This window comes from Poecilia latipinna, unplaced genomic scaffold, assembly GCF_001443285.1.
Source record: "Poecilia latipinna isolate Pla-1442-1.1 unplaced genomic scaffold, P_latipinna-1.0 Scaffold1037, whole genome shotgun sequence".
NCBI classification, from domain to species: domain Eukaryota; kingdom Metazoa; phylum Chordata; class Actinopteri; order Cyprinodontiformes; family Poeciliidae; genus Poecilia; species Poecilia latipinna.
In genome coordinates, this window is record NW_015113653.1 from 129,250 (window position 1) to 154,160 (window position 24,911).

Below are 24,911 nucleotides of genomic sequence, written 5' to 3' on the forward strand. Positions count from 1 at the left end.
GTAATGAAAAGCTCAGTGGCCTGTAACCTGGATTTCATGTGTTTGCTTGTAAAAAGTCTGTGATCAAAACTGAGCCTAGTTAGCACATGGTTATGTAAGCAGAAAATGCCATTTCGTAACAGATGATGTGAGTGCTTTTGGTGCCCATTTGTGTGGAGCGACATAAGCACATCTTAGAGTTCCTTTTTTTTAAATAGTTGCATCATATTGATATGTTTTTTTATGGCGATATTATTGGATTCACCACTGCATTAGTCAAGTTTTCTCATGAAAACAGATTGCTATCACAGCTGCTGATGCCTGTGCAGTGAATATTTAGACCAAGTCTGCCTCTGTGCCACATAGATTAGGTTGAGGGGATAACATCAGCCAGACAACAGTCCAGACTGACAAATAGAATGAGCATGCTCAGCTAAATTTGTGCAAATCCTGTAACTTCCCAGGGATGTTCTCAAAAAAAAAGAAAAAAAAAAAGGTTCAGAAATAACTTGATTACATATTGCGTTATGTAAAAATCTATCTTGCTTTTATGGCATATTAAAGAGACAACAGAAATAACTGAGCGTGTCAAGGGTGAACCAGACCTTCCGACAGGCTTTAAAAAAAGAAAAAAAAAACCCGAAGCAAAACATGCATAAACACACTTGCGCACACAGCAACTAAAATGCCTTTTTATTGACCTCTGGATGTGTTCAATACGAGATAACGCTGTGCCGTTTTATGGTGTCTGGCTGCAAACAAATCCATGCAAGTGCCGAAGAGAGCTACCAGAACTGCTCTGCTGATGACAGTGAGCAGAGTGCTGTTATCAAAGGCAGCGCAATAAAATGAACACTACAAATATGATATGATTTTCCAACGGAGGTTTACTTTAGCATCACTTACACTTCCAGAAGCATCGCACCCTGATGTGAGAAGTTCATATTGTGCTGATGACGTTCATAATCATTTTGACCTTTAATGATGGATTTGAACAATTCATAAAAAAAAAAAAAAATCATTTAAAATACAATGAGTTGTCAGGAGCTTAAAGATGCAGAATGATTTAATAGTGAAAAAAAAAAACAGCAAATAGAGAAATGGACAGTAATAGACAGAGGAATAGACTAATGAACACAAATTATTCCAAAGGATTTGAGTTAAAACATAAAATTATCTATAAATCAAAATGTGAACAGGTATAACACATAAGAAATAAACAAAATAAACAGAACGCAAAAAAAGTATTTGGGAACATTGAGATTCTGGAGAACACAATTGTGTCCAAAATTTCCACCATCTGGCCGTTGTGTTGAGTTAAAGTTGGTGAATGTGGAGGAAGTCCTCCTTTTTTAATATCCCATCCACTTATTTACCAATCATCAGTTTCTCTGGCAGCAAAACAGTCCCACAGCATGATGTTGCCACCACTTTACTTGACAGTTTGTAGAGTGTTCACACCATACTTTAACTCACTTGAAGGTGTTGATATCGTAGCATTGCCAGTGCCGCGTTGGCCGCCATTGTCTCATTCCATGTAAATGTGAAACTTAGTAATAACCAGTAATTTCTGGTTCCTCACAGGTTTGATGCTCAGCAGTTCTTCTGTCCTTAACCATAGGAAAATTACTTAAAGACAGGACAATGTGAGAAAACCAACAAATCTATTACTTCCAAAGGTGACTCTGTTTTGGCGCATCTGTAATTGACTACTAGCTAATTAAATCGAAAAACTTCTCTCTTCAGTGGGAGTTCTAATTAAATCAGGACAATTACAAATGTTCTTTCTCCCCTGCGAATCTCATTCATAGTAGATCAAACATAAACCCCGTCCTTCAGAGAACAAGACTTTATGTTTTGAGCCTGATTGACTGTGGCTGTACTTAACACTAAATCTAAGGAGAAAGGTCTAATCTTCCTGTGATGCCTGTTTAATTTAAACTTGACGAGCTGCTCTATTGCACACGATGATGAATAATGCACAGTAGAGGTGATGAGACAGTCACTCCTGAGGATTCAAAGGGAATGAAGGTGATTGATGTTCCTATTTGAAGGAGTGAATAACATTATTTTGTCAGACCCTCAAATGGTTTGAGCAAGTATAAAACATGACTGTCAGTAAAGTATCTTATCAGAGCTCATGTAGAGAGCTCAGCTTTGCAATCTCTGCTGTGAGATTACAAACCCACAACAGGGTGAACTTGTACAGCATTGTTTTGCATTTTAGGAAATGATGTTAGAAGATTTTTAGCTAATCATTTGAGAACCTCTCCCCCCCATGAATGATTTTCATGTTTTAGCTGTAAACATGGATTCTGACAACTGTAAGCATTTCACTAAATAACTTGATTTCAAAGAATAGAAAAGAAGGTATAATTCTAAAAAGGTTTGAGATGACCTTGCTTTATGCGTTGGACATTTGGAAAACCCAAATGGTAAAAATGATTAACAGCTGGGAATGGCAAGACATTATGCAACTCATATAATACATGTTAAACTGCAAAACTACAAAACAACTGATAAGGATCAGTTTGTCAAGTGACTTATTAGTTGAATCTGTATAGCTTCCCTATTCTGGACTCACTTTTTTCTATGGCAATTCTTAGAGACGCAAATTCATCTTCCTATATTTATGCAACAATGTGGAACTGCACTGGAAGTTTTTTTTTTTTTTTTATCAGGATGAACACTGTTAAGTGGATGTGACAGTCTGTCTGACCTGTTGTTCTGCAAACAGCTGGAGTGACAGGTGCTGAGCAGGAACATGGTGGCACATCCAACATGCCCCACATAAGCTGCTGATGTTGGCAGCAGACGGTATCAGCTTTAATTAGTGTTGAACCGTTGCTCTTGTTGCAACAAACTAATATTTCCTCCACTCTGTGGCATTAATTTGATTAAAATCAAATCACTGTGATTCAGCTTGGTTTGTAAATGACCAGAGTCAGCTCAGAAAGGGGCTTGTCTTTGTGGGTTTATCATGGAACTGTTTCAGAAAGAGGGGCTTGAGTGACGTTAGAAAAGAATCACCACGGCAACATTTGAGCCGCATTTTTGTCAATTTCAGATAGTATGTCTACAGAAGCTGCTTCCTGTCTTACATTGTATTCCGGCGTGTCAGAACACAGCACACAATTATTTCTTAATTGCAAGTCTGGAGAGTGACAGTGACATGCGGTGCTACCAGAGGTTGTACTGACATTGGGAGGACACAGGCATTATGTTGGGAGAATGGGCCTGGTGAAGATTTCTTAAGGATACAGACACTTGTTGATCGACTCCCTGGAGTCCAGCAAAAAAATGTTTATTCTAATACTCTCATCTCACCATCATGTCGCACATCTGTGAGATAAAGAGAAAATGAATTCATGTTTAAAGATTTCACTGTTTTTAACAGAGGGTCATTTCTATTTTATTTTATTTTTTATTATTATTTCTTGTTTAGGTTAGCTTCATTATCTTTTTACTAACTTTTAAAATTTACTCACTAATGAAGCTGCTAAAAACATAGTTATTAGTTGCAGCTTCTCATAATCCCCACATCTAAGACAATATCCGAGGAGATGTGATGATGTCACTGAGCACCACCAAGGAAGAATGTAAATAATTTAATTTGCCTGCACAAGTCACAATGTGATTAAAAAGACAAAGAACTGAATTTCGGGAAGTAAAATATTTGGACTGAAAGCCAAGGATAGAGGCTACAATGTGTGACCTCCTGTTGTCATTTGATCTAGTATAAGAATTATGAATCTAAGCTTTTATAGGGACTGATGGATGGCTAATGTTAGCTGAACAGGTAAGTAATGTGTGTATCCTTGATCTGAAACACAGTCAATGTATCCAAACTGGGAGACTGCAGAACGATTATGTCATCTCAAATGACAAAGTTAACGTTATGGAGCTGTATTAGTTTTTGTTATTATCATCTAATATTACTTATGTAAATTTGTAAAAAAAAAAAAAAAAGGTTAGTATTGTTGTAGATGCTTAACATGGAAATAGTTAATTTACTAGAGAAATCCAGTTAATTTACTTATATCAGAGCTGTGACGAGTCATCGTTTTCTCAGGATTTACTCCATTTTGTTTCAGTCAGACACATCACCCACACACGTTCGTACACGCACACGCACACACACACACGCACACGCACACGCACACACACACACACACACACACACACACCCCCACACACACACACACACACACACACACACACACACACACACACACACACACACTTTGTCGACCTCACCTGCACAGCCGGAAACAAACAAGCTCCATCTGGTTAGATGTGCAGTCCATTAGCATGCCTTCGTCTCCTGCACCGAGTCAGGAAATTCCCTGCCATCAATACTCCGTGTCCTCTTTCTGTCTCCATCCAGCGATCTGACTTCATCCTTACCATGGAAACACTCCAGTGGTCAAAGCAAACACAACAATGACTTAATGTACAGCTTGTCTCGCACTTACAGTGATGTATTGTGTACTACTATTTTGCTTTTTTTTTTTTTTTCAAATGGAAATATCTTGCTTCTATTTCCTCTTATCCCTTTGGGGATGCAGTAAAATTAAGAGCACTGGAAGTGTAGCCTGTATGTTTTCATATGTGGCAACATTATTTTCAAGTCAATCTGGAGCACAATACCTCACAGTAATTTTACATGAGCATCTACTGAATTAGTTCATTTTTGTAAGGATGAGAGGCTGCAGAATAACCTAAATTTTTGTGGGTTGTTGTGTTCTAACAAGGAGCTGTAAATGGGTCCAAAGTTGAAGGAAAAGGAAAGATCTTTATAAATGTATGACGTTAGGTGACCTATACAGTAAATGGAAAAAATTCATGCAAAAAAAAAAAAAGAAACTCAAGATTTTTCCAATGACAGCCTGATGTAATTTTCCAGTGATATCACAGAGGCACCAACCTTTCCTGTGAATTTGTTGGGTCCTGCTCGAGTATTTTTTTTATGCATGGATTTTACGAAGAGAGGACAGAAAATATGCTGATGTGTTGCAACATTCACTTACTTATTTATTATGATTTTCTACTCTAGAAGTGGACGTAGTTTTCCTTTAGCGAAATCTCTGACACAAGTCAAAATAATGCCATGATCACATTTTTAGGTAAAACAGTTGGGAGAGAGTTATAGTATTTTCAAAGCATGAAGATAAAATATTATCAGAAACTAAAAATAGGATGCTCTAACTTATCAAATTCATGTATAGCTACTTGAAAATATGAACTTATTGAGATTGCTCCAAAACGTGGGCCACACTAAAATCATTTTGAATTTACAGTTGAAGTGGCGGATTCCCTCCACAAGGAGGCAGTATTGTCTCATACTTCAATATGCCTACTGCCTACTTGAACAAACAAACAAAAACAAGAGTCTGTGAAATGAATGAAATCCCAGAATCTTTGGTCAAATGCTTCATCGTTGCCTCTGTATTTGTGTGTACTGTGCATATTTCTGTGCATTGTTTCTGTTTCCATGACTACATTTAAACTACAGTGTTTCAGTGCAAACAGAGCCACGATCATGTTTAAAGTATTTATATCCTCCTCAGCCCCTTCTTTCCTCCACACTGCACAGGAAAATGATCTTCACTTGAAATACCAGCTGTAAATACCACCCAGGCCACTGTAACGTTCCCAATATAACCTCAGCGCTCAGCCAACTGGAAGGGTCCGGTCAGTGGCCTTCTGTCTGGGCTGTTGGGGAAAGTGACGGGCAACCCTCTCTGCTCCCTTTTTCTTCGTATTTATCAGGCATTTAAATGGATACCCTGAAGAAAGACGAAGATTCGGAGGAAGTGGAAATTGATCTGGGGGACTCCAGTGACCTTGAAGAGTCTGAAGATGGGGAGGAACCGCAGACGTTATGGAGAGCCCAACCCTCTCTGGATGAGGAGGAAAACATTCACACATCCACTCTGGTGGAAATCAGTGATACAAAACCACTGATTACTTCACGGGACGCCCGAGGTATCAATGACTGCCTCAAGGTAAAACAATCTTGCAGTAGCTTAGTAAAGATTTTATGATTTTTGTATTCGTAATTTGATAAAAAAAAACCTCCATAAACAGTGCATTTTCCCTAGCTTATAAAGCGCTTCATCAGCGTTAACTGTTCATGATGACTGAATTAGTCCTTTTGACTCAAAGGTAGGGTTTGAGGATGTGATAGCTGAGCCGCCATCAGTGCGCAGCGGGGACAGAGTTTGGATCTGGAGCAATGCTCTGTTTGAAGTGTCCAGGGTCTGGATTTACAGGATAGTCACCGCTCTGCTGGCCCTTCCCATGTCAGCTATCTCTGGCCTTTTGTTTGGCCTCCTCAGCTGCTTCCACGTTTGGTAGGTTGATTTATTTATTTTTTTTCTGCTTCATTTAAGAAATTGTTTTATCGGTGTAACTTTTCAAAATAAAGCAAATCAAAAAATTGTGAAAAAAATGTGAAAAAGTATTTTCCCCCGTGTTCCTATTTTTTGCACTAACGCTCAAGATTATTAAAATAACTAAAAGACAAACAATATCTGAATAATGGTTTTTGATTTATTTATCAATAGATTAAATTATCATTTGAAAACTACTAATTCAGTTTGTTTTGGTTTTTCATTTTTGGAAAACGTTTAAATGCGATAAAAGAAAAAAAAAATGCATGGAGGCAGATACTTCCACACAGCACTGTAAAGCGGATGTTTAATTTGAGGTTTCTAAGGTTTACTTTTCAACATAAACGATATCTGGATGTTTCCAGCTGACCTATGTAATGTCTGTGTTTTCCTTTTCTGCGACAGGATGGTTCGCCCCTGTATTCGTTGTGTCCTCATCGGTAACCGCTGGATACAGAGCTTCTGGGACGTCATGCTGCACATTGTTGTGGTCCCTTTCCTAACGAGTGCAGGAAAATGTTGTGGAGGTTTAGGTATACACCTGGCCAAAGAATGACCCGAGAGGCTGGCTGGACGTGTTGATGATGTGGACAAAGTTCTGTTCATCTGGACTGAAACATAAGCAGCACTGACTTTTGACTGTTTAATAAAAATAATATATACTGTGTCTGGGGAAAAAAAAAAAAAAAGTATTCATACCCCTTGAACTTTTTCTCACTTTGTGTTTTTACAACACACTTGGATGAATTTAATATTGATTTTGTGCTATAGAGCATTTAATACATATCTGAAAAGTGTGGTGTGTGTATTTAGACCTATGAGTCAACGGTTTGTACAATCACCTCCAGCTAAAATCCTAGTGGCTAGTCTAGGTTGGTACATCCTCTTTCTTATCTTCCCATTCATCCCTACAGCATGATGCTGCCACCACTTTGGTGATGGTACGCGTTGGGTGAGGTACAGTTTAAGTCTTTTCTCATATTGTGGAAAGCTAGGCCATTAAGATCCATTTTTGGTCTCATTTGGCCCAAATCAGGTCTTCTGCTTGTTTTCTGTGTCACCTACATGGCTTGTTGCAACCTGCAAACATTTCTTCTTTTGATTTTCTTATTGCCACTCTTCCATAAAGTGCAAACCAACTTGTTTACCTGTCAGCCAATTCTCCTATACCCATGACCTGGTTCTCTGCAGCTCCTCCAGAGTCACTAATGTAGATCATCAGCATCGATAATGAGATTACATCACACACACATACACACACAGTTGGAGTATTTAGATTAGACTTCTGAAGAAGTTAGTTGCATGTGATTTCATTTAGAAGTGTCGGAGTAAAGGGGGTTGTGTAAAGATCTGCTCAGCACTTTTCAGATTTTATTTGTTAAAACATAGCTAGGAACTTGTAAATGACTTTTACTTAGATTTTAAACTATGTTAAGCATAAGTGACATAAAATCTCAGTGAGACTAATTTAGTGGAGTTCGTGTGACAAAATATAAAAGATCAAAGGATAATAATTTGGCAAGGCATTATACGTTTTTTCAGCGAAATACCTGAGAATGTGAAAAAAAATCTTTTTAGAGCTTTGTGTAGTTTATGCACTGATGTAATCCCTAAAAATCATGCCCACAGTCTGAAATCATTTTGATGACTCTTTGTATGAGACAGGCTGTACTTTTCCCTTTCTGACATTAAAGCGGAGGTTCCAGTTATCGCATTTTTCGTTTTTAAGCGTTTATAAACAATGTTCATTTATCTTTGGTTACATGATTGCATGAGTCGCCTCCACCCAATCTGAAAAAACTCCCTAATTTATGTTCCTCATCAGCGAGATTTTCCACCAAAGTTTACAGTCTTTAAGGATCGTGATGTTTTGGAGTCATACCCCAAACGTGTGCATAATTATGTGCTGTCATGACCGAACATTGATGAGAACTAAACAGCAATTGGTTTCTTCATTGTGAAAATGGTTTCTGTAACAACCCAGACATCTAATGACATCCAGGATCCTTGAAGAAGCCTGAATAAGTAGATGAAAGATTATTTTATCTACAAGAAGCATTTGGAGCTAGTCAGTGAATTATCAGCATTAATATCTTTTTGAGCACTTTTAAAGGGAGACTTCACAATAAATCTCGAAATATAATGTCATTTAATTAGCGTTTTTTCATTGTCCCCCCCACAAAAAGTGACTTTTTTATGCGTCATGGATTATCTTGCAGTGCAGTCCCTCTTTAATTTCAGTCTTCTGATGGAAAAGTGTGAGAACATTCTGCAGATTTCCAAGTTGAAAACACACAAGTACCATAATTATAAAGTTTAGAGATAAAAACTGCTTCAGTGACTGCTCTTCATTGTCGCTCTTCTCCATCCACTGGCTTGTATTAACTGATTCTGACAGCTTCAATACCTTCTACAGTGCAGAAAATAGAGAAAATAAAGAAAAATCAGAGAACAAGAAGGTGTGCTCAAGGTACTGTATCCAGTTTCTCATTTTATGTAAGTTTGTCAGCAGGGCCTTGTCCTGAGATTAAACTGTTGCTTTCAGCTGTTCAGACTGGTATTTCCTATGGAAGCTTGTTATTGTTGATACACAGGATTTCCCACATTCTGCAGCTGATAGAATACCGCGGGGATCGGCATTCAAACCAGGGTGCCTGACTTTATCGTGACAGAAATAATCTTTACATAAATGCGTGTATTTCACAGAAACTTATGATTTATGAAGTCCTTTCTTATCCATCTGTCATATTGTGTTTTAATTGCGGAGCTAGACAAAGTCCTCCAATCTAACCCTTTAACCAATCTATTGAGTAGAATAACTCCATGTTTGAACATTTGAACAAGAAAACAGTTCCAGCCTGGAGATAGTCATATTTACAGGAACAGATAGTTTACATTCTCCGTCTTTCTCAAGCCTGGGGAATGGGGTCAAGGAAAGCTACAGAATACATTTAAGGCTGTCTGAAGTGACTCATCTCCTGTTTTATTACAAGTTTCCTTATGACGCATTTATCAGCGTCCTCTGATCACTCATTTCCTGAAAGCTGCTGACTTCAGAGACTAAGGCTATGTTCACACTGCAGCCTGAAGTGGCCCAAATCCAATTTTTTTTTTCCATTATATGTGACCTGTACCAAGCGAAACAACAACAAAAACTGATTTAACAAAAAGCTGGGAATGAGCATTAATCTCTGCAGTGTGAACATAACCCATATCAAGAGAAACAGAACTAAAGAATCACCAAACTGAACCAGAACCAACAGTCTTACAGTCTCTGAGTCCTTGTGTCAGGAATCACAGGTGTGGTGCCAAGATTTTGTTGAGTTGAGAAATATAAAATACAGCTCTTGGACTTGGATGAGCAGAAGTCTTAATCACTTCCATTAGTGAGATAAAAGTTGACTCCAGACCAAAGCAAGATGCTCAGTTCTTCTTTTTTTTTGGCTTCTGGTGTTGGGAGAGAAAAGATCAAAGGCAGTTCTGAAATCTTTAATGTCTCTGTTTTTATTTGCTCCTCCTCTCTGCTCTTAAATTCTGTCATCTATTAGAACACAAAAATATGGGCTGTAAAATGTGTTTTCTTTAAATTATTGAGAGACAAGCAACTTATAGGAAAGTTAGACTTAAACTAAAATAACTATTTTATTGTTGAATTTCTTAACAAAAACACACCCTCTTAACTTTTATTAGTATTTTTCTTTTGTCTCTGTGTAATTTTCAATGTTTTCTCAACAATAGAAAAATTATTGATTATATTGTAGATCATTTTTGTGATACTAAATACATTTAATCTAAAATATACACAGAACCTCCGTGCCCTATTGAATATGAAATAATATTTGGTTAGTGGGAAGGAATCAATCCTTTCGGCTAAATAGTTTTATGAATTATGAAAGCGATTGATTTGTTTTTATCACATAGCTTAAAATAGCTTATTAATGGTAAAATAAAATATCATTATTCTCATTTAAAGACGACATAAGTGTGTGAATATTTCTGAAAGGACATCATCAAAAACTCATTGTCAGAGCTCTATACACAGTAAAAAGGAAACCAGTTAAACAAGCAAGTTAAAATGGATTTTATTATGTTGAAAGATTAAGATTAAATCCAATGTTAAATATCTTTCAGTTGTGAAATCACGAAAGTGTTTTTGTTTTTCTTGCATCTGCACTTAAACCAACCTCACACAATATTGCACATTTAATGTACAAAGAATCATGTTTATTAGGTGTGTTTGAAGTTTCTTAAAATATGCATGTAGAGTGAAAAAAAAGAAAAGGAAAAAAAAAAACTGAGTCAGACAAGATAGAGATAAACAAATCCACAGTGTATTCTTTTGCTCTCGTAAGTTACAAATTAAGATCTAAAGTAGGCAAATTGTGCACTTTTTAAAAAGATGACACAATTTTCTGGTGGAAATATTTAATAAGAACCAACAAACATCTCCAACTTTTATCAGCAATCCTGCCCCGATGTGTTAGAGCAGAGATGCATCCAAAAGTTGCAGGATAGTGGCACTCAAGGACTGGAGTTGCTGACCCCCGATTTAATGTATGTGATTGGTGCTGATCAAAATAACACATAAGTGGAGAAACAGAATTCGTAATTGCTTTTAGGAGCTGGATTGAGCCACTCTACGTCTCTCTTCCAATGTTGTCCATAATTTGGGATAATTCCTTCAGCACTGAGCTACAATCCAAGTACACTTTTGTCACAAATTGTAGTCAGAACCATTTTACGGCAGTAATTCTGGCTTGAAACGGGAGTGGAAGCTCAGTTATTTCAACAGGGTCTGGACATATGGGCTTGTCTCACTATTTTAAGGAAAATTTGGTCACTGACATGCAGCTCATAAGCACTAAAGCAAGCAATTTCTGTATGAGAGAGACCACACAGCAACTATGGTAAAAAAAAATATTTTTCTGCAGTTTGAACACCAGCAGCCCTGGAATTTTTTAGGAATGGTTTCATTTGTTGGTCGAACTACCACTGCTAAGATGATTTTAAATATTTCCGGGTATGTCGCTTTAAAACATTTTTAATGGGTACCTCTTTCATTTCTGCCAGCCGTATGAATAACTATGGGTTCAGCAATTTATATCCAGTAACACGAAATCCAAATTTGCGACATTAGGCTTTGAAAATCACGAACGATGCCAATTAGGTGTTTGCTCCTGTGTTTTGAACTTTCGATTTCTGTCATGAGGCAACTATGTCACTATAAACCAGTTTTCTGTATAAAAGAAAAGCAGAGGAAAACAGCTCTCATCATTTCTGAGGTATAGCAATGTTCTGACTTGAAGTCGAGTCTGGATAAATGCAGGATGGTTATACAAAATTCCTGAGGTTAGCCTTTGATGTGTCTAATCCCATTTAACCCGAATCATTAACTGGATGATTTATTTTCACACACAGGGCTACCAAACAAATTGGCAGGTTGGTTTTCTACAGAGCTTTGAGATGGCACTGACTGCAGATACCCATGCACAGACATTACATTTCATTTCTTTTTAGTGTTACGTTTTTTTTTTTTTTTATTGAACATCAGGCAAACCTCTGGAGAGAATATTCCTATTACGTGTTTTCTGAGTTGCTTTGGCACATTTCACACATCATTCTGAAGATTTGCAAAAATAGCGAATATCTCAGAACATTTAGAGAAAACAGCACAAACGAGGAACTTTCTGAAAAGTAAATATTTACACTAGTCAACAGATCTGTGAAAACCAATGCCATGTATCACGGCTACAGGAAACGATACTGAAAACAGTTTTATCAGTGTAAGAGTTTCAGATTTAAAGTTGGAAAACCATCAAAGTGACTTATGCATTTATACATTAATTTACAATTGAAAACAGATAATTACATACACAGTAACAGAAAAGAAAACGGCCATTTTTTGTCTGATCTTAAATATTTTCTGTTTTAGGGTAGATCGAAATCTACAAACCGTAATCATTAATGTATTATTCATTATTTATATTTACTAAAAGAAAGACAAATAAAATAGATATATTTTTTTAGGATTTTTTTTGTTATGTTCTTTAAATTCAGACCTTTATATTAGTCTACCTTTAAACAATTTACAAACGTTCTGATGACTAATCAACCTATCAGGAGTTCCGCAAAACAACTGGAGACACACCTGTGGATGTGTTTTGAGGTGATGACTCAAACACACCGCCTTCTTGTGTGAAAGTGAACTTAAAAAGAAATACTGCAAAATATCAGGTTGAAAACTGTGGCTCTCTGAAAGCCTGGTTCAGTTTTGGGTGCCTGAAAGTGCCGACTGCACACAAGTAAAAACAGCTTGGGGTTGTCCAGCTGGACATTGGCGTTGTCCTGAGCCCCAGAGACAAACATCTGTTTCGTTGCAAAATGTGTGAAACAATCTCTGAACAAAAGAAAATGACAATGTGAAGATGCAGGCCGAATCTGGTGAGAGGGGGGTCATTATCGACAGCAAAACAAGTCCTGTGCTGACATGAGCTGAAAGGCGGCTCTATCAGAAAGAAGCCATTACTACAAAGGCAACATAAAAATGACTTTTTGAAGCCACGTCTTGTTGTCTGAGGAAATTGAAACTAAGTAGTTGGGTCATAATTTCCATCGTCACATCTGCAGGAAAAAAGGAACAATTTTGCAACCCTAAGAAAACCATCCAAACTGTGAAGTACAGGAGTGACAGAACTGTGTTGTTGGGGGTCTTGCTGCAAGAGGTAAACATCTGAAAACAGATTGGCTCAGAAGGAAGGAACATTCTGTGAAAAATAAGGAAGCAAGATCACTAGATAACAGGTGGGAAATTAAGGCTTGAGTCAATGACCCAGAGCATACCAGCACATTAGTTAGAGAGCTTTTCAGACAACAAAAGCAGGAAAGGTCATCACAAAGCTCCGATTTCTGTCCCTCAGAAAATTTGTGGACAGGGCTGAAAATGTGTGTGAGAGCAAAGTAGCCTCCAAATCTGACTCAGTTAGGAACGGGCCAAACTTTCAAGTAGCTGCAGTAAGCAGTAGGTAACAGGATATCAAAAAAAACAAACAAACAAAAAAACAAAAAAACAAAAAACAGAAAAAAAACTAGAATTTAATGAAATTGCAGCAGTAAACGAGAGAACAGGTATGATTTCAGTACATGTAGTAGTAGCAACACTGAAGGGCTAATTTTTACCATAATTCCCAGCAACGGTGGCTCATGAAGTCCAAAATGTCGTGTGTGTCCTGTTGTTGGCTCATATTGAGGCCGGTCTGTGTTCACACTTAGAAGGGAAATGCACCAGAGTTTGTTTGGACACCACCTCAAACAGTGGGTCTAGGTCCGTTTGTTTAGTCCGCACCAGAGTTCGCTTGACTGTATTCACACCTGAACAAAAGGTTCAGACCAACGGGGGAAACATATTTCGGTCCGTTTAAAGTGGGCCGAAAGTGTCAGGTGTGAATACGCCCTTAATCTGTAAAACTGAAGTTCAAAAACACTGTAAACAAGTGTAAAGAATGTTTACAGTTGTTTGACCTTAGATAGTAGACAAGTCTTGTTAACTAAACATCTAGCATATATTTTGTCCTATTTTGTCATCTCACAGATATATATGTTTGAACATGCCACAGTAAACAACAGTGTACATTAATTCTTTCCCTCCTACTCATTCTGTGACCAAAGATAGAAATGAAACCCACCAAGTCAGTTTTTTTTTGTTGTTGTTTTTTTTTTTTTTTTTTGGCATCTTCGATTAAAATCTGGTCCGTCCCATCTGGTCCTGTCAGAGCCGACTGCAGCCGTGAGCGAACGTTTGAACAGATCCTGCTGAATTTAAATGTGTTCTGGTTGGAACTTCACTTTGCAGCTCATTTAGTTCACATTTTGGACACAATGGCATTTTGTTCTACTTTCTGTTATCACAGGGTGCAGGGCTGTTTCCGGACAGGAGGTTTATGTTCTCTGTTTGGCTTAATTTAATATGGCTGACAACAAGCATTGTGCCGTGGCGAGCTCAGCTCTGCTGTCGATGATTAAATGCCTCAACCAAGGCCTTGCATGATTGCTGGATCAAATCAGCCACGGGAAGCTTAAGATGGCTCCTTGCCGGCTCAGTGCGCGGGCCCCCCTGTGCTGGAAGTGTGAGTCAAACTCCTCATACTGCTGCCGTTCTTGATGACATAAGTGGAGGAGCCGCTCTTGTGCCTGCACTGCTGGTCGCAGCGGCAGGACGAGTCGGCCAGATAGTGTCTGCAGCAGCAGCAGAAGAAGCTCTGCATCAGGTCGTGAAACAGGTGACCAGCAAAGAACATGTAGATCCAGGGATTACAGCAGCTGTTGAGGCTAGCAAGCAACATGGAGATGATGAAGGCCATGTCTACAAGGAAAGGAAAACTACAGTCAGTCGAGAGGGAAAGCATTTAAAACAACAAACCACAACATTTTATTGAACAAAAATAGAAAAAAAACCTGCCTGTATTTCAATAACGGCAATATATAATATGGCTTGGAAATGATGGGATAGTTAACACAGAACTTATGGACACCTGTGGACTACTTAAAAAAGTATGGGTGTATGCATGCAACTTGACAGGAAAGGTAGCTAGGACACCTTATTAAACAGTTTAACAGTTCATTTTAATAAATAGTCACACTGATTTCTAATTCAACTAATTTATAATCCGCAAAAAATAAATTAAGTTTCAATTTAAGAGTATTTCATAATAGAATATAATAGAATATCCTACAACATAGAATATTCTATGTGTATATACAAATATTTTTGCATATCTAAAAATATAGACAATATGTACATATTTTTATCAAAATATATTTAAGCAAAAATAGAATATTCTACAAATATTCTTCTATTTTGTAAAATAGAATTTTTTATATTTAAAACAGATATATTTTGTAATAGAACATATACTTTATTACAAAATATATTCTATTCTATTCTATTCTATTCTATTCTATTCTATTCTATTCTATTCTATTCTATTCTATTCTCACTAAAATGTATGTTCAATATCCATGCATCTAAACATTGTAGAAAGGGTTTTGCTACTTTTTCCTCCTTGCCAGTACAGATAATCTTTGCTTTAGCTGAAAAAAAAAGAACATAACATTTTATCAACGGTCTCTGAATGTATGTTTTATTTATTTATTCGACACGCTCAGCAAAGCCCTGGCAGCTCCTCGCGCTATTGTTCAGATCTGCTGAATCAGCTTCACATGTTTAGGAAGCAGGCTGTGAATAATTTCACCAGGGTAACTGATGTACTGAAACTAATCGGTTTTAGAAAAGGCTGTAAAGGTTCTTTTCATCATCTTTAACTATTTTTGCTATATTGCTTCTTGTTAAAGCTGCTATAAAATATCCATATTCCTAATTATGTTTAATTATGTTAGAAAAAACCCCCACTGCCTTTCATCCTGGCATTAGATTTTATTTTATTTTTACAGGAATGGAAGTTCCTGCATAAAATGTGCACTGGACTATCACCTCCATCTATGCACCAGCTTGCCAGCATAGGTGGGAATCTGACTGAGTAACAAAAACTGCCTCAGAGTTACAACTCTGTTCTACATAACAGTTTGGAGATTTTGGATATATTCCTATTTTAAATCCAACAAAATGTTATCTGGACAATACAGAAACTGAATTACAGCTTTATGAATAATAATAATAAAAAAAAGCTATTTGGAAAGTGTGATTAACTTCAACTTTGACCTTTTATTTTCGTTTATCAAAATAGTGGGCAGAGGAACTTGCCCCACTGAGGAGTAGGCCTTGTGTGACCAATGGAGTCACAGTACAAAATCAACCCGCTCCAGTCCTGCATATCCTAATAAATAAGATCCCAGTAAAATACATTGAGGTCAGTGGTTGTAACCAGACAAACATTTCAGTATGTCTGCAACACAACGTCCAACAAATTAGTGCTTCTCTGACTGATACTTTTGTTTTTACTGTAGATGTTTAGCTGTGATAAAATATTCTAGAAGTAAACGTGGCTGAGCTTGTTTTAATTGCTTTAATGTATTTAATATTTGCAGATTCCACATGTACACGTGTGCAGGGCGGTGGCTTGCAGTAAAACTGGGCAGTTTTTATCTCCCCGTTTTGATATATCTCCCTTCTTGTTGGGACTGAAATCGCTTTTCATTTAGAAATATACGAACCCCCAGATTAGACACCCTCCAAAACATTCAGGATTAATAAAAAACACGAAAGGTTAATGGGTGCCGAATAGAGGATCGTCAAGCTGACACAGAGATGACAAATGGGTTTTTAAAAGAGGCCGTCCTGTAGGGGGAAAAAAAGCACCTTATTTTCCCATCCACTCAGCCGATTACATATATAGCTGCAGAGCACATTGAGGCAGAAAGTAGCTCGAACAGTGGAAAATGGACGACTTCCAAATATATATTTTTTCTTCTTCTCTGAATCGTTAATGGCGTGTGGGAGATTTAGTACTTATTGTCTTTTTCACCCCTCAAGTGCTGAGCTGCTCTTTTCCTGCCTGACTCTGACTCCCTACAGGACCGGGCTTTCTGCTCAAAGCTCTCTGCTTTGTGCTGCGTTTAAAAAATGATCCGAAAGTATGAGAGCCGTTTGTTTAAGATATAAGTTAAACAGCCTGTCCAGAGCTGAAGGACTATTTGGTGCAGGATGTCATGGAAATATGGAATGCAGTTCTTTTAAAGTCCCAAAATTGAGAGAGTGTGAAGTTTGTTTTTTGTTTTTTTTCACTCGAGCTTCTGGGATTTTATTAATAAAACAACAACATTATGGTGGGCTGTTTTTATTATTATTATTTATCTATGACTTTTAACAACTTAATGAAGGAGAAAGGGAAATCTGTTTGTTACAATTTTACCGATGTCCAGGCCATCTAATTAAGAGCTAAATTTTTCATAATTTGATCAAAAACATTCACCTATTAAACTTGCACCCATCTCAACAAAGAGAGGAAAAACTTCAAAGAATCTGCAGTAAATTTGAAAGCACAGGCTCAGTTATTTGCACTTCTGCACCAAGATTTAAAATGAGACCTACTTTTGAAATGTCATGAGGAAAGATCTCATAAACTGGTTAAATTGCATCCACCCACTGTCTATACCCAGTTGGAAACCTAGCCAGCAGTCATGTTCTTATTCTGTGGAAGGAAGCTGGAGTACCCAGAGAGAACCCAAACGTGTGCAGGGAGAACATGCATTTCCATTCAGAAAGACCCCGGGCTGGGATTTGAACCCAGGACCTTTTAATGCGAGCTGACATCTACCAACACTACTTTGTTTGTTTTCCTAAAGTAAATGTTTGCAGGACAAAGCAGAATAAAATACATTGATTGTATTGGGTGAATGTTTTGCAACCACAGAATTTATATTCATGCTTAAATTTTCTGACTTATTAGTATGAAATTTGTTTTGATAGAACGACTGTCACAAAAACGTATTTATAGTAATTAATTTGCATGGACAGATTAATTTGATAATATATGTAGTTTCTGTTTTTGTAATCCACAAAATAATAATGCAGCAGTCCAAGTTATACACTTGCCCTCTATATTCAGACAGTTATTTCTTCACAGCCTCAGAGCAGAATGATGAAAGCAATGAGGTATTTAATGTCCTGCCAGAGGGTATTTTGAAGTGTGGAGAGTCTCAATAACTAATCTATTTTCTACTAAGTCTTCCACATGCAATTATAGACAAAAAGGACACACTCCCAACACAGATATATCTCAAGATCCCCATTGAATTGGAGTTTTAATTAGTTTATTCAAAGAAGAAAGCACATTTTGATTTGCATTCCAGACGCCTCATGATTCAAGAAAAAAACTAAAGGTGATGAGGGTTTTTCAGTAGCTGCCCAAAGTCTGTTTAATGGTTTGTATCAAAATATGCACTGCAGAGACTGTACAGACTGTTAATCTCTTTTTAGTCATATTTTTTGGGGGGCTTTTACTTCAAGTTGAGTGTCAGACCTCAAGAGAGTTTATGCGTCATATAGAATTAGTTCTTTTTTTAATTTATGCATGTTTAATTTTGTTTTAGAATATTTTCAATGCATTTCATGTCTTGTCTCTCTTGGCTGTGAAGTGCTCTTTTAAACATTTGTTGTTTTAAAATATACTATATATAAATAACATTGACATCAAACCTGAGGAGCAAAATGAATGATTTTTGTGTGCTGTATGATGAACTTGCAACCTGTTCAGAAAGTAGCTAATCTCTGGCACAATGGAAGCAGACATATAGGACAGAGATAACAATAAACAGGCAAAGGAGGCCATGAGAAATTGGTCCACTATCTTATTCTGCAAACTTGGGATTTTGTGGTGAGACATTATGACATCAGATCATTTATTAGTAAAACACAACATTGCTTCCCGTAAAAGTCACATTCGTAGCAGAAAAGTGCAATCCGGTTAGTCAATATGTGATTTTTGTCTGGTGAAGAACAGTTAAGCCTAAAATTATTCATACCTCTGGCAAATTTAGATGTAAAATAAATTAAATTCAACCCACAAGTTCATGTCTGGTTGAAAATGGGAAATAAAACAAACGTAGTTAAAGAAGTATTAGTTTATAGAATATGTTTTTATTTATCTTTTGTCATCGATGCTTATTCATAGCCTTCTCAACAATCATAGGAAAAATATTTACTGGCATCACAGGAATCAAGCTCTTCTCATCATTACTGTCCATCTTTTTGCCTGTTTCCACTGTTTTATCATTAATTATGAGTCTTTGAGGTTAGAAGGCCTGCCTGTCATCACCCTAATCTTTAGCTCTCTCTGCACATTCCCTATCAGATTCACGCCGGGACTCTGACTGTGTCTCTTTCCAAAACGTTCATATTTATTCCAGTTAGAAAAAAAAAGATTTCTTGAAACCAAACTCTGCCAGGGGTTTGATGAATTTTCACTGGTGTAGGGTTTCTTATCAATAAACTGATTACTAAATGAATATTGGCCAATTGGTTTATTTATTCTCAGTAGATCAGTATACAAGCAGACATGTAATGGACAAACAAAGCCGTCTAATTTGTTTTGTTAGACAATAAACAACCTCAAATGTAAATGAATTTACATTAGCAAAATCAAATGAGAAAAAAAAATGGAGCCTCTTTTTCATCAATCAAGCTGCCGAACATCATCAGTGTTTGGATAATTTTTTTTTCTGTTTTTTTCTTGAAGATGGAGTCGGATTGTGGCATTTTCAGTTTTTCATCAGGTTGCTGTGTCACATCTTCCTACCCGTACTCAACTAAATTGTCTTGTGAGTCTGAACTGCAGTTTGCTCGTCATGCATCATTGTTCATCATTGCTCGTCATTCACAATCCAAAATACAAGCCTGACATATTTAAATAATAAACAGAAGTTTTAAAAAAAATAAAAAATTCTAATATTTATGAAACCTTTATTCTACTTGTACAAACTGAAAAAAGGGGGCATTTTGATTCTTTTCGGACATTAGGAGCACCAAAGTGCTGGACTGGACCATACAAGACTGATAGTCATTAAAGTATTTGTAAAATATAAATAATAAAAAAAGAATGCTCAAAAGAGACAATTCTTAATTTTCTCAAAAATATGATCAGAATCTCATCTTGTTCTTGGGGAACCAGTATCAGGTATCGTCACATCTTATGAGTTTGATGTATCTTTATTCTCCTCCTGCAGACCTGAAATGATTGTAACATTCATAAAAAAGGCAAAAGAGGAAAGACTATGTCTGCAGGTCTTTCAGAAACTATGGACTTTAATTGAAAATATTTCGTACATAGAGGAAACTAGGATGCTCCTGTTTTAGGATGGTGTAAAGCAATCATAAGTCTATTTAGAATGAACTCTGAAAACTAGATTTTATATTTAGCTTCATAAGGGCAAAAAAAAAAACCTCATTGTCTGTTTGCTGGAGTTACTTTTTAAGATAAAAAGATGAACTGGCTTAACCTGACAAGAAGTCATTTATTTTACTGTGCATGTTTTAAAAACAATAATTCAAAAACAACATGAGCAACTTGAACTTTGTTGAGCACCTAAAGCCAACAAAACACAGGTGTAAAGAGCATACACACCATCATTTTGGAAATGTTTGTACAACCGAATATGTCATGATGATTGTTGTTCCCAGTTTTATTGCACATCTTGAGTTTTTATAGGTTATCTTCATTACAACGATATTACTTTGTAGATGTTGTGTATTTGCATTATTTTTTTGAGTCTGCAAAAACAACAACAACAACAACAACAACAACAACAACAACAACAACAACAACAACAACAACAACAACAACAACAAAAACTTTTGGCACTAATTTGAACAAGCAGGACAACAATAGAAAGGAGGATAGTCTATTTTTAATCCAAGACAAACTATTAATCTGGAACATGATTTTTTTTTAAATACTACATTTTGAAAGGATTTACTGGTTGTTGAAACACCAAAGCAGTTTTTCTAAAACTGAAAATGGGAGTAAAGACGATGCACGGCTTCAAGCAAGTCAACAAATCATGCCTCATATTAGGATACACAAATAATTTTGTGCAGCTCTTCAGATATTTATAACATAATAATTTTGAAACTGTTTAATATATAAATCTGTAACAGAACAAGAACTTATGGGACTTTCCAAAGTGGTTCAATTTAAAGGTTGTGGAGCACATCTGCTTTGCTGCTCATGTCCTCTTTAATAGCAAACTAACCAGAAAAGGAGACGAAAATATGAAAAAAAAAAGTTTAAATTGATATTATATAAGCTACTACTTGAAACAGAACCTTTTTGATGCACTGGTTCCCAGTGGTTTTAAAGACTGATAAAGGTTGTAAGTGACATTCTCATTCATCTGGTTTCACTCCTGGGAAGTCTGGATTTGATCATCTTTGTGCAGTTCTCAGAGAAACAGGGGAACGTTCATGCATTCCAAGAGATATTTCTGACAATGACCTTTGCATGCAAAAAGCATTTAGTGCTGAAATATTATCTGCCAAGGGTTTATGGACAACACATTTCCAGTGCCATGAATCAAAAATGAATACAAGAGTCTGCTTCTTGTGCCACAAAACACTTCCTCACACAGTAGCAGGGAAATAAAGCTGTCAGTCAGTGTATTCAGTCATTAATATATCTACAAAATGCTGTATTTATCTTCTATCTCTTGTATCTTTTTGGAAAACAGACAAATGGGATTTTACCTTCTCTTGGTGCAGCAGGATCCCATGCAGACCACATCTGGACAAAGAAAAAAGGAGTCCAGCACACAATATATGCAATGACCACCACAAATGTCATTTTCACGGTGCGGATCTTGGCTTTAGAAATGAGTCTGACGCTGCTCACGCGTGACAGTGGATGTGCGCCCTTGGATGGCCTCGGCGTGAGAGCCAAAAAGTGCTCCCTCCTGGTTTTCATGTTGATATTCTGCCATATTTTAAAGCATATGAGGCCGTAGCAGATGCTTAATATCGCAACTGGAAGAATGTAAATGCTCAGACTCATCCATGTGATGTAGGTTTTGGCACCCCAGGGTTCCACGAAGTCCCCCCAACAGTCGTAAACGCCATTCCCGACCTCCCTGAGAGAAAAGATGTAGGCTTGTGGGGTACTGAACATAAGACTGAGGATCCAAGATGCGATCACACAGAAGCGATCTTTCCCCTTGTGCACCGAGCGAAGCGGCTGGCAGATCGCTAAGCATCTATCGATGGACATCAGGACCAACATGTAGGTTGACGCAAACATGCCAACAACCTGGAGGTATTTGACCAGCCTGCAAAGGAAATCAGGTCCATAAAAGCGGAAGGTTATGTCCCAGATGAGCTGCGGCAGGACCTGGAACACCGCCACGACAAGGTCTGCGATGCTCAGGTGCTTCATGAAGTAATACATCCGAGAATGGCTGTGCTTGGTGGTGTGGATAGCCCACAAGACGCACAGGTTGCCGGTCAGAGCGAGCAGCAGCACCAGAACCAGGACAGTAACTTCCACTTTGGCTACTTCTTCGTTTCGCTTTAAAGGGTTTACCGTGTTGTTCCCCACATTGGTGCTATTTATATGACTGGAGTTGTACCAGGAAACGTTCTGAGCCCAGGCATCCTGTGCGCGTAAAAGTTCCTCCATCGTGCGCACCAGCGTCAGATTTTGTGCAGTCAACGGTCACATCACACACACGGAGTTAGGGCTGCAGTCAGTCGATGTAGATTTTAGATGTCATCCATTAAAAGTATGGCTGAATCTCCCAAAAGTTGGGCTGTCGTCTGTAGGAGAAACAACGAGATTAAAAACTTTCATTGCTTCTGACTCTTCAAAACCAAATCAAGAAATGTATACAAATAAATAAAATTAAGAATTTGTGGTAAAAAAGAAACTCACCCGGGAGATAATCTGCTGCGTTTCTTTCTTGTGATCTGCAGTCTGCCTCCCTCTCTCTCTCTCTGCGTCCAGCTGGATCTCTGATCTGTTCTGGTCTGTGCATCCCACCACTGTATGTGCAGATCCCCTTCCCTCTTTTTATTTTCCCCGGAAGGAAACTGCCTTGGTTGTGCACAGTCGTCACATTACTTCACGCTGTGTTATTTCAAATCTACTGACCCTGTTTGTGTCCCAATTTAAAAAAAAAAAAAAAGTGGGCTACTGTATACGACATTATACCTCTCTATTGTTACCTATCCGCAGCCCCCAATTATTAACTGGTGAAAAGTAAAACAAAAAAAGATCTCTGAGCTTTTGATGCTACTCACTTTTAATGTGCATCATGTGACAAATGAGAACAGGACAATGTCTATATGTGCTATTTAATGTTTATTTCATTAAATTTTGCTCTGTGACCCTAATGATAAATACTAAATCTCAGGTAGAGGCTTATATTTACAGTTAAAACTCTAACATTACAGACTTGGGACTATAATCTCTACAAGATAGCAAAATAAATAAATAAATAAATAAATAAATAAATAAATAAATAAATAAATAAATAAATAAATAAATAAATAAATAAATAAATTTACTTCAATCTTTATAGTTGTTATTGTTGTCATGCAACAAAATTGTGAGGCCACTTTGATTATAAACATTTTTAATTTTGTTTTCATGAGTTATATAATCTGAACTAAATAAGTACATAAATAAATGTGTTTTCTTGCTTAGATGTATCAGTGTGCATTTCTGAATCTGAAATATCCCAGTTACAGATAATCACATGTCTTCAATTATGTTAATGTTGTATAAAACAGATCCTGTTGTCAAAGTTGACCCTAATTGTGACCTAAGATGAGCCACAGGCACGGGGACGATCTCCACTTCCCTTTCATGTTATTTTTCTATATTCTCGTTTATGTGAGACCACTTTAAGCTTATTGCTACAAATCATTAAATTACTTTCTCAGTGTGTCTTTATAACTTTAACAAATCACAACTGGGTCTGTTTACTGTTGCCCTACCTCCATGTCAAATGGCATTCCAATTAAAATTAAAGAGATATAATTAAAAAAATATAAAAAGGAAAAAGATCCCTTAATCAGACTGAAAAAACTGATATTGTAAGAAAATCTATCAAAACAAAAATCTGTGAAAGTGCTGAATTTATTTAATTTTTCTTTTACTTCTAATAGTTATTCTAGACACAGTGAAAAGTATACATAGTCCTTTAAATTCTTGAGTTGTATGCATTTTTTAATGTCTGGGAGTGTCTTGCATGTTTTGTTTTTTTTTTCTCATTTTGAGTAATTTATATTTAGCTGCATTGTGGAATCTTTAGGGTGTGGCCATTTACGCTTGAGGTTAAATTTGTATAACTTTAGGATCTGGTAAACACCAGACATATTATAGTTAAAAAGACTGAAAATGTCTCAAAAGAGGAAAACGTGGTACATCTCTTGGGTCATGGCTGTGGTTTGAGAACGTGCTGAAAACATATCTTAGTTTAAATTAACGATAAATTTTGCTTAATTTTTAAAGCTTAAACAGCTTTTCATGGTGGATTCTGGCCAAGTTCGGATGCAGCAAAACATCCCCAAAGCCAAGACATTTACATCACTATGCCATGCAGACTGTACAACATTCATTTTCTGACCACATTTGATTCATGCCTAATATGTTCCATGTTTTTGGTGTCAAAATGTTCAATTTTGGGAATGCGTGCATTGAATGTTCTCCACTTGTAGACTATTTTCCATAGAGTGGCATGGCTGATTTTAAATTGTTTTGAGACTTCTTCAAGTCCCCCACCAACCTCAAAAGCTGCAGCAATCTTCTTTCTAAAGGCCTCAGCCCTTTCAGTCTGACCATGGTGCTCATGCTCATAAGTGTCAGTAGTAAACAAATCTGAATGTCTGAGGTTTAAATGGCAAACTGCCTTCAACATGGTGAGTAACAAACTTCTTATCATGCGGTCCTCTGTAATGCATCTTGGTGAGAATAAATGTGGGGGGTGTCCTAATTTATTGTTAATCTGAAATGCAATTTTCATTACATTTTATACAAAGTATGAACATGTCTTTTCTTTGGGTTTTATTGTCTGTTTTCTGCTCATCTTTCAGTG

At 37.0% G+C, this 24,911-nt stretch overlaps 2 protein-coding genes across 3 annotated transcripts; one reads left to right on the forward strand and one right to left on the reverse strand.

Moving 5' to 3' along the window:
• Window positions 1-5,514: 5,514 nt before the first annotated feature.
• Window positions 5,515-8,804, forward strand: cav4a (caveolin 4a). The gene is made up of 3 exons (XM_015051243.1): window positions 5,515-5,987; window positions 6,148-6,335; window positions 6,780-8,804. Exons 1-3 carry the CDS (start codon window positions 5,760-5,762, stop codon window positions 6,928-6,930), a joined length of 567 nt encoding a protein of 188 aa, XP_014906729.1. The 5' UTR covers window positions 5,515-5,759; the 3' UTR covers window positions 6,931-8,804.
• Window positions 8,805-10,576: 1,772 nt separating this feature from the next.
• On the reverse strand, window positions 10,577-23,287 carry LOC106959015 (isotocin receptor-like). 2 transcript variants are annotated; one of them, XM_015051261.1, is made up of 3 exons: window positions 22,745-23,287; window positions 21,568-22,629; window positions 10,577-14,733 (listed from the first exon to the last, which is right to left on the reverse strand). In XM_015051261.1, exons 2-3 carry the CDS (start codon window positions 22,490-22,492, stop codon window positions 14,468-14,470), a joined length of 1,191 nt encoding a protein of 396 aa, XP_014906747.1. In that variant the 5' UTR covers window positions 22,493-22,629; window positions 22,745-23,287; the 3' UTR covers window positions 10,577-14,467. The 2 variants fall into 2 exon arrangements, with proteins under 2 accessions (XP_014906747.1, XP_014906748.1); XM_015051262.1 differs by having other exon boundaries at window positions 21,568-23,287.
• Between the last annotated feature and the right edge of the window lie 1,624 nt (window positions 23,288-24,911).

What these genes read in the sequence shown, in the direction of transcription:
- cav4a (XM_015051243.1), top strand. Translation starts at nt 5,760, where the DNA reads ATGGATACCCTGAAGAAAGACGAAGATTCGGAGGAAGTGGAAATTGAT. An exon ending in GTATCAATGACTGCCTCAAG is followed by an intron (nt 5,988 to 6,147) that starts GTAAAACAATCT and finishes TTTGACTCAAAG; the next exon opens with GTAGGGTTTGAGGATGTGAT. An exon ending in CTCAGCTGCTTCCACGTTTG is followed by an intron (nt 6,336 to 6,779) that starts GTAGGTTGATTT and finishes TTTCTGCGACAG; the next exon opens with GATGGTTCGCCCCTGTATTC.
- LOC106959015 (XM_015051261.1), bottom strand. Translation starts at nt 22,492, where the DNA reads ATGGAGGAACTTTTACGCGCACAGGATGCCTGGGCTCAGAACGTTTCC. An exon ending in TCCTGCTGCACCAAGAGAAG is followed by an intron (nt 14,734 to 21,567) that starts GTAAAATCCCAT and finishes CTTTCCTTGTAG; the next exon opens with ACATGGCCTTCATCATCTCC.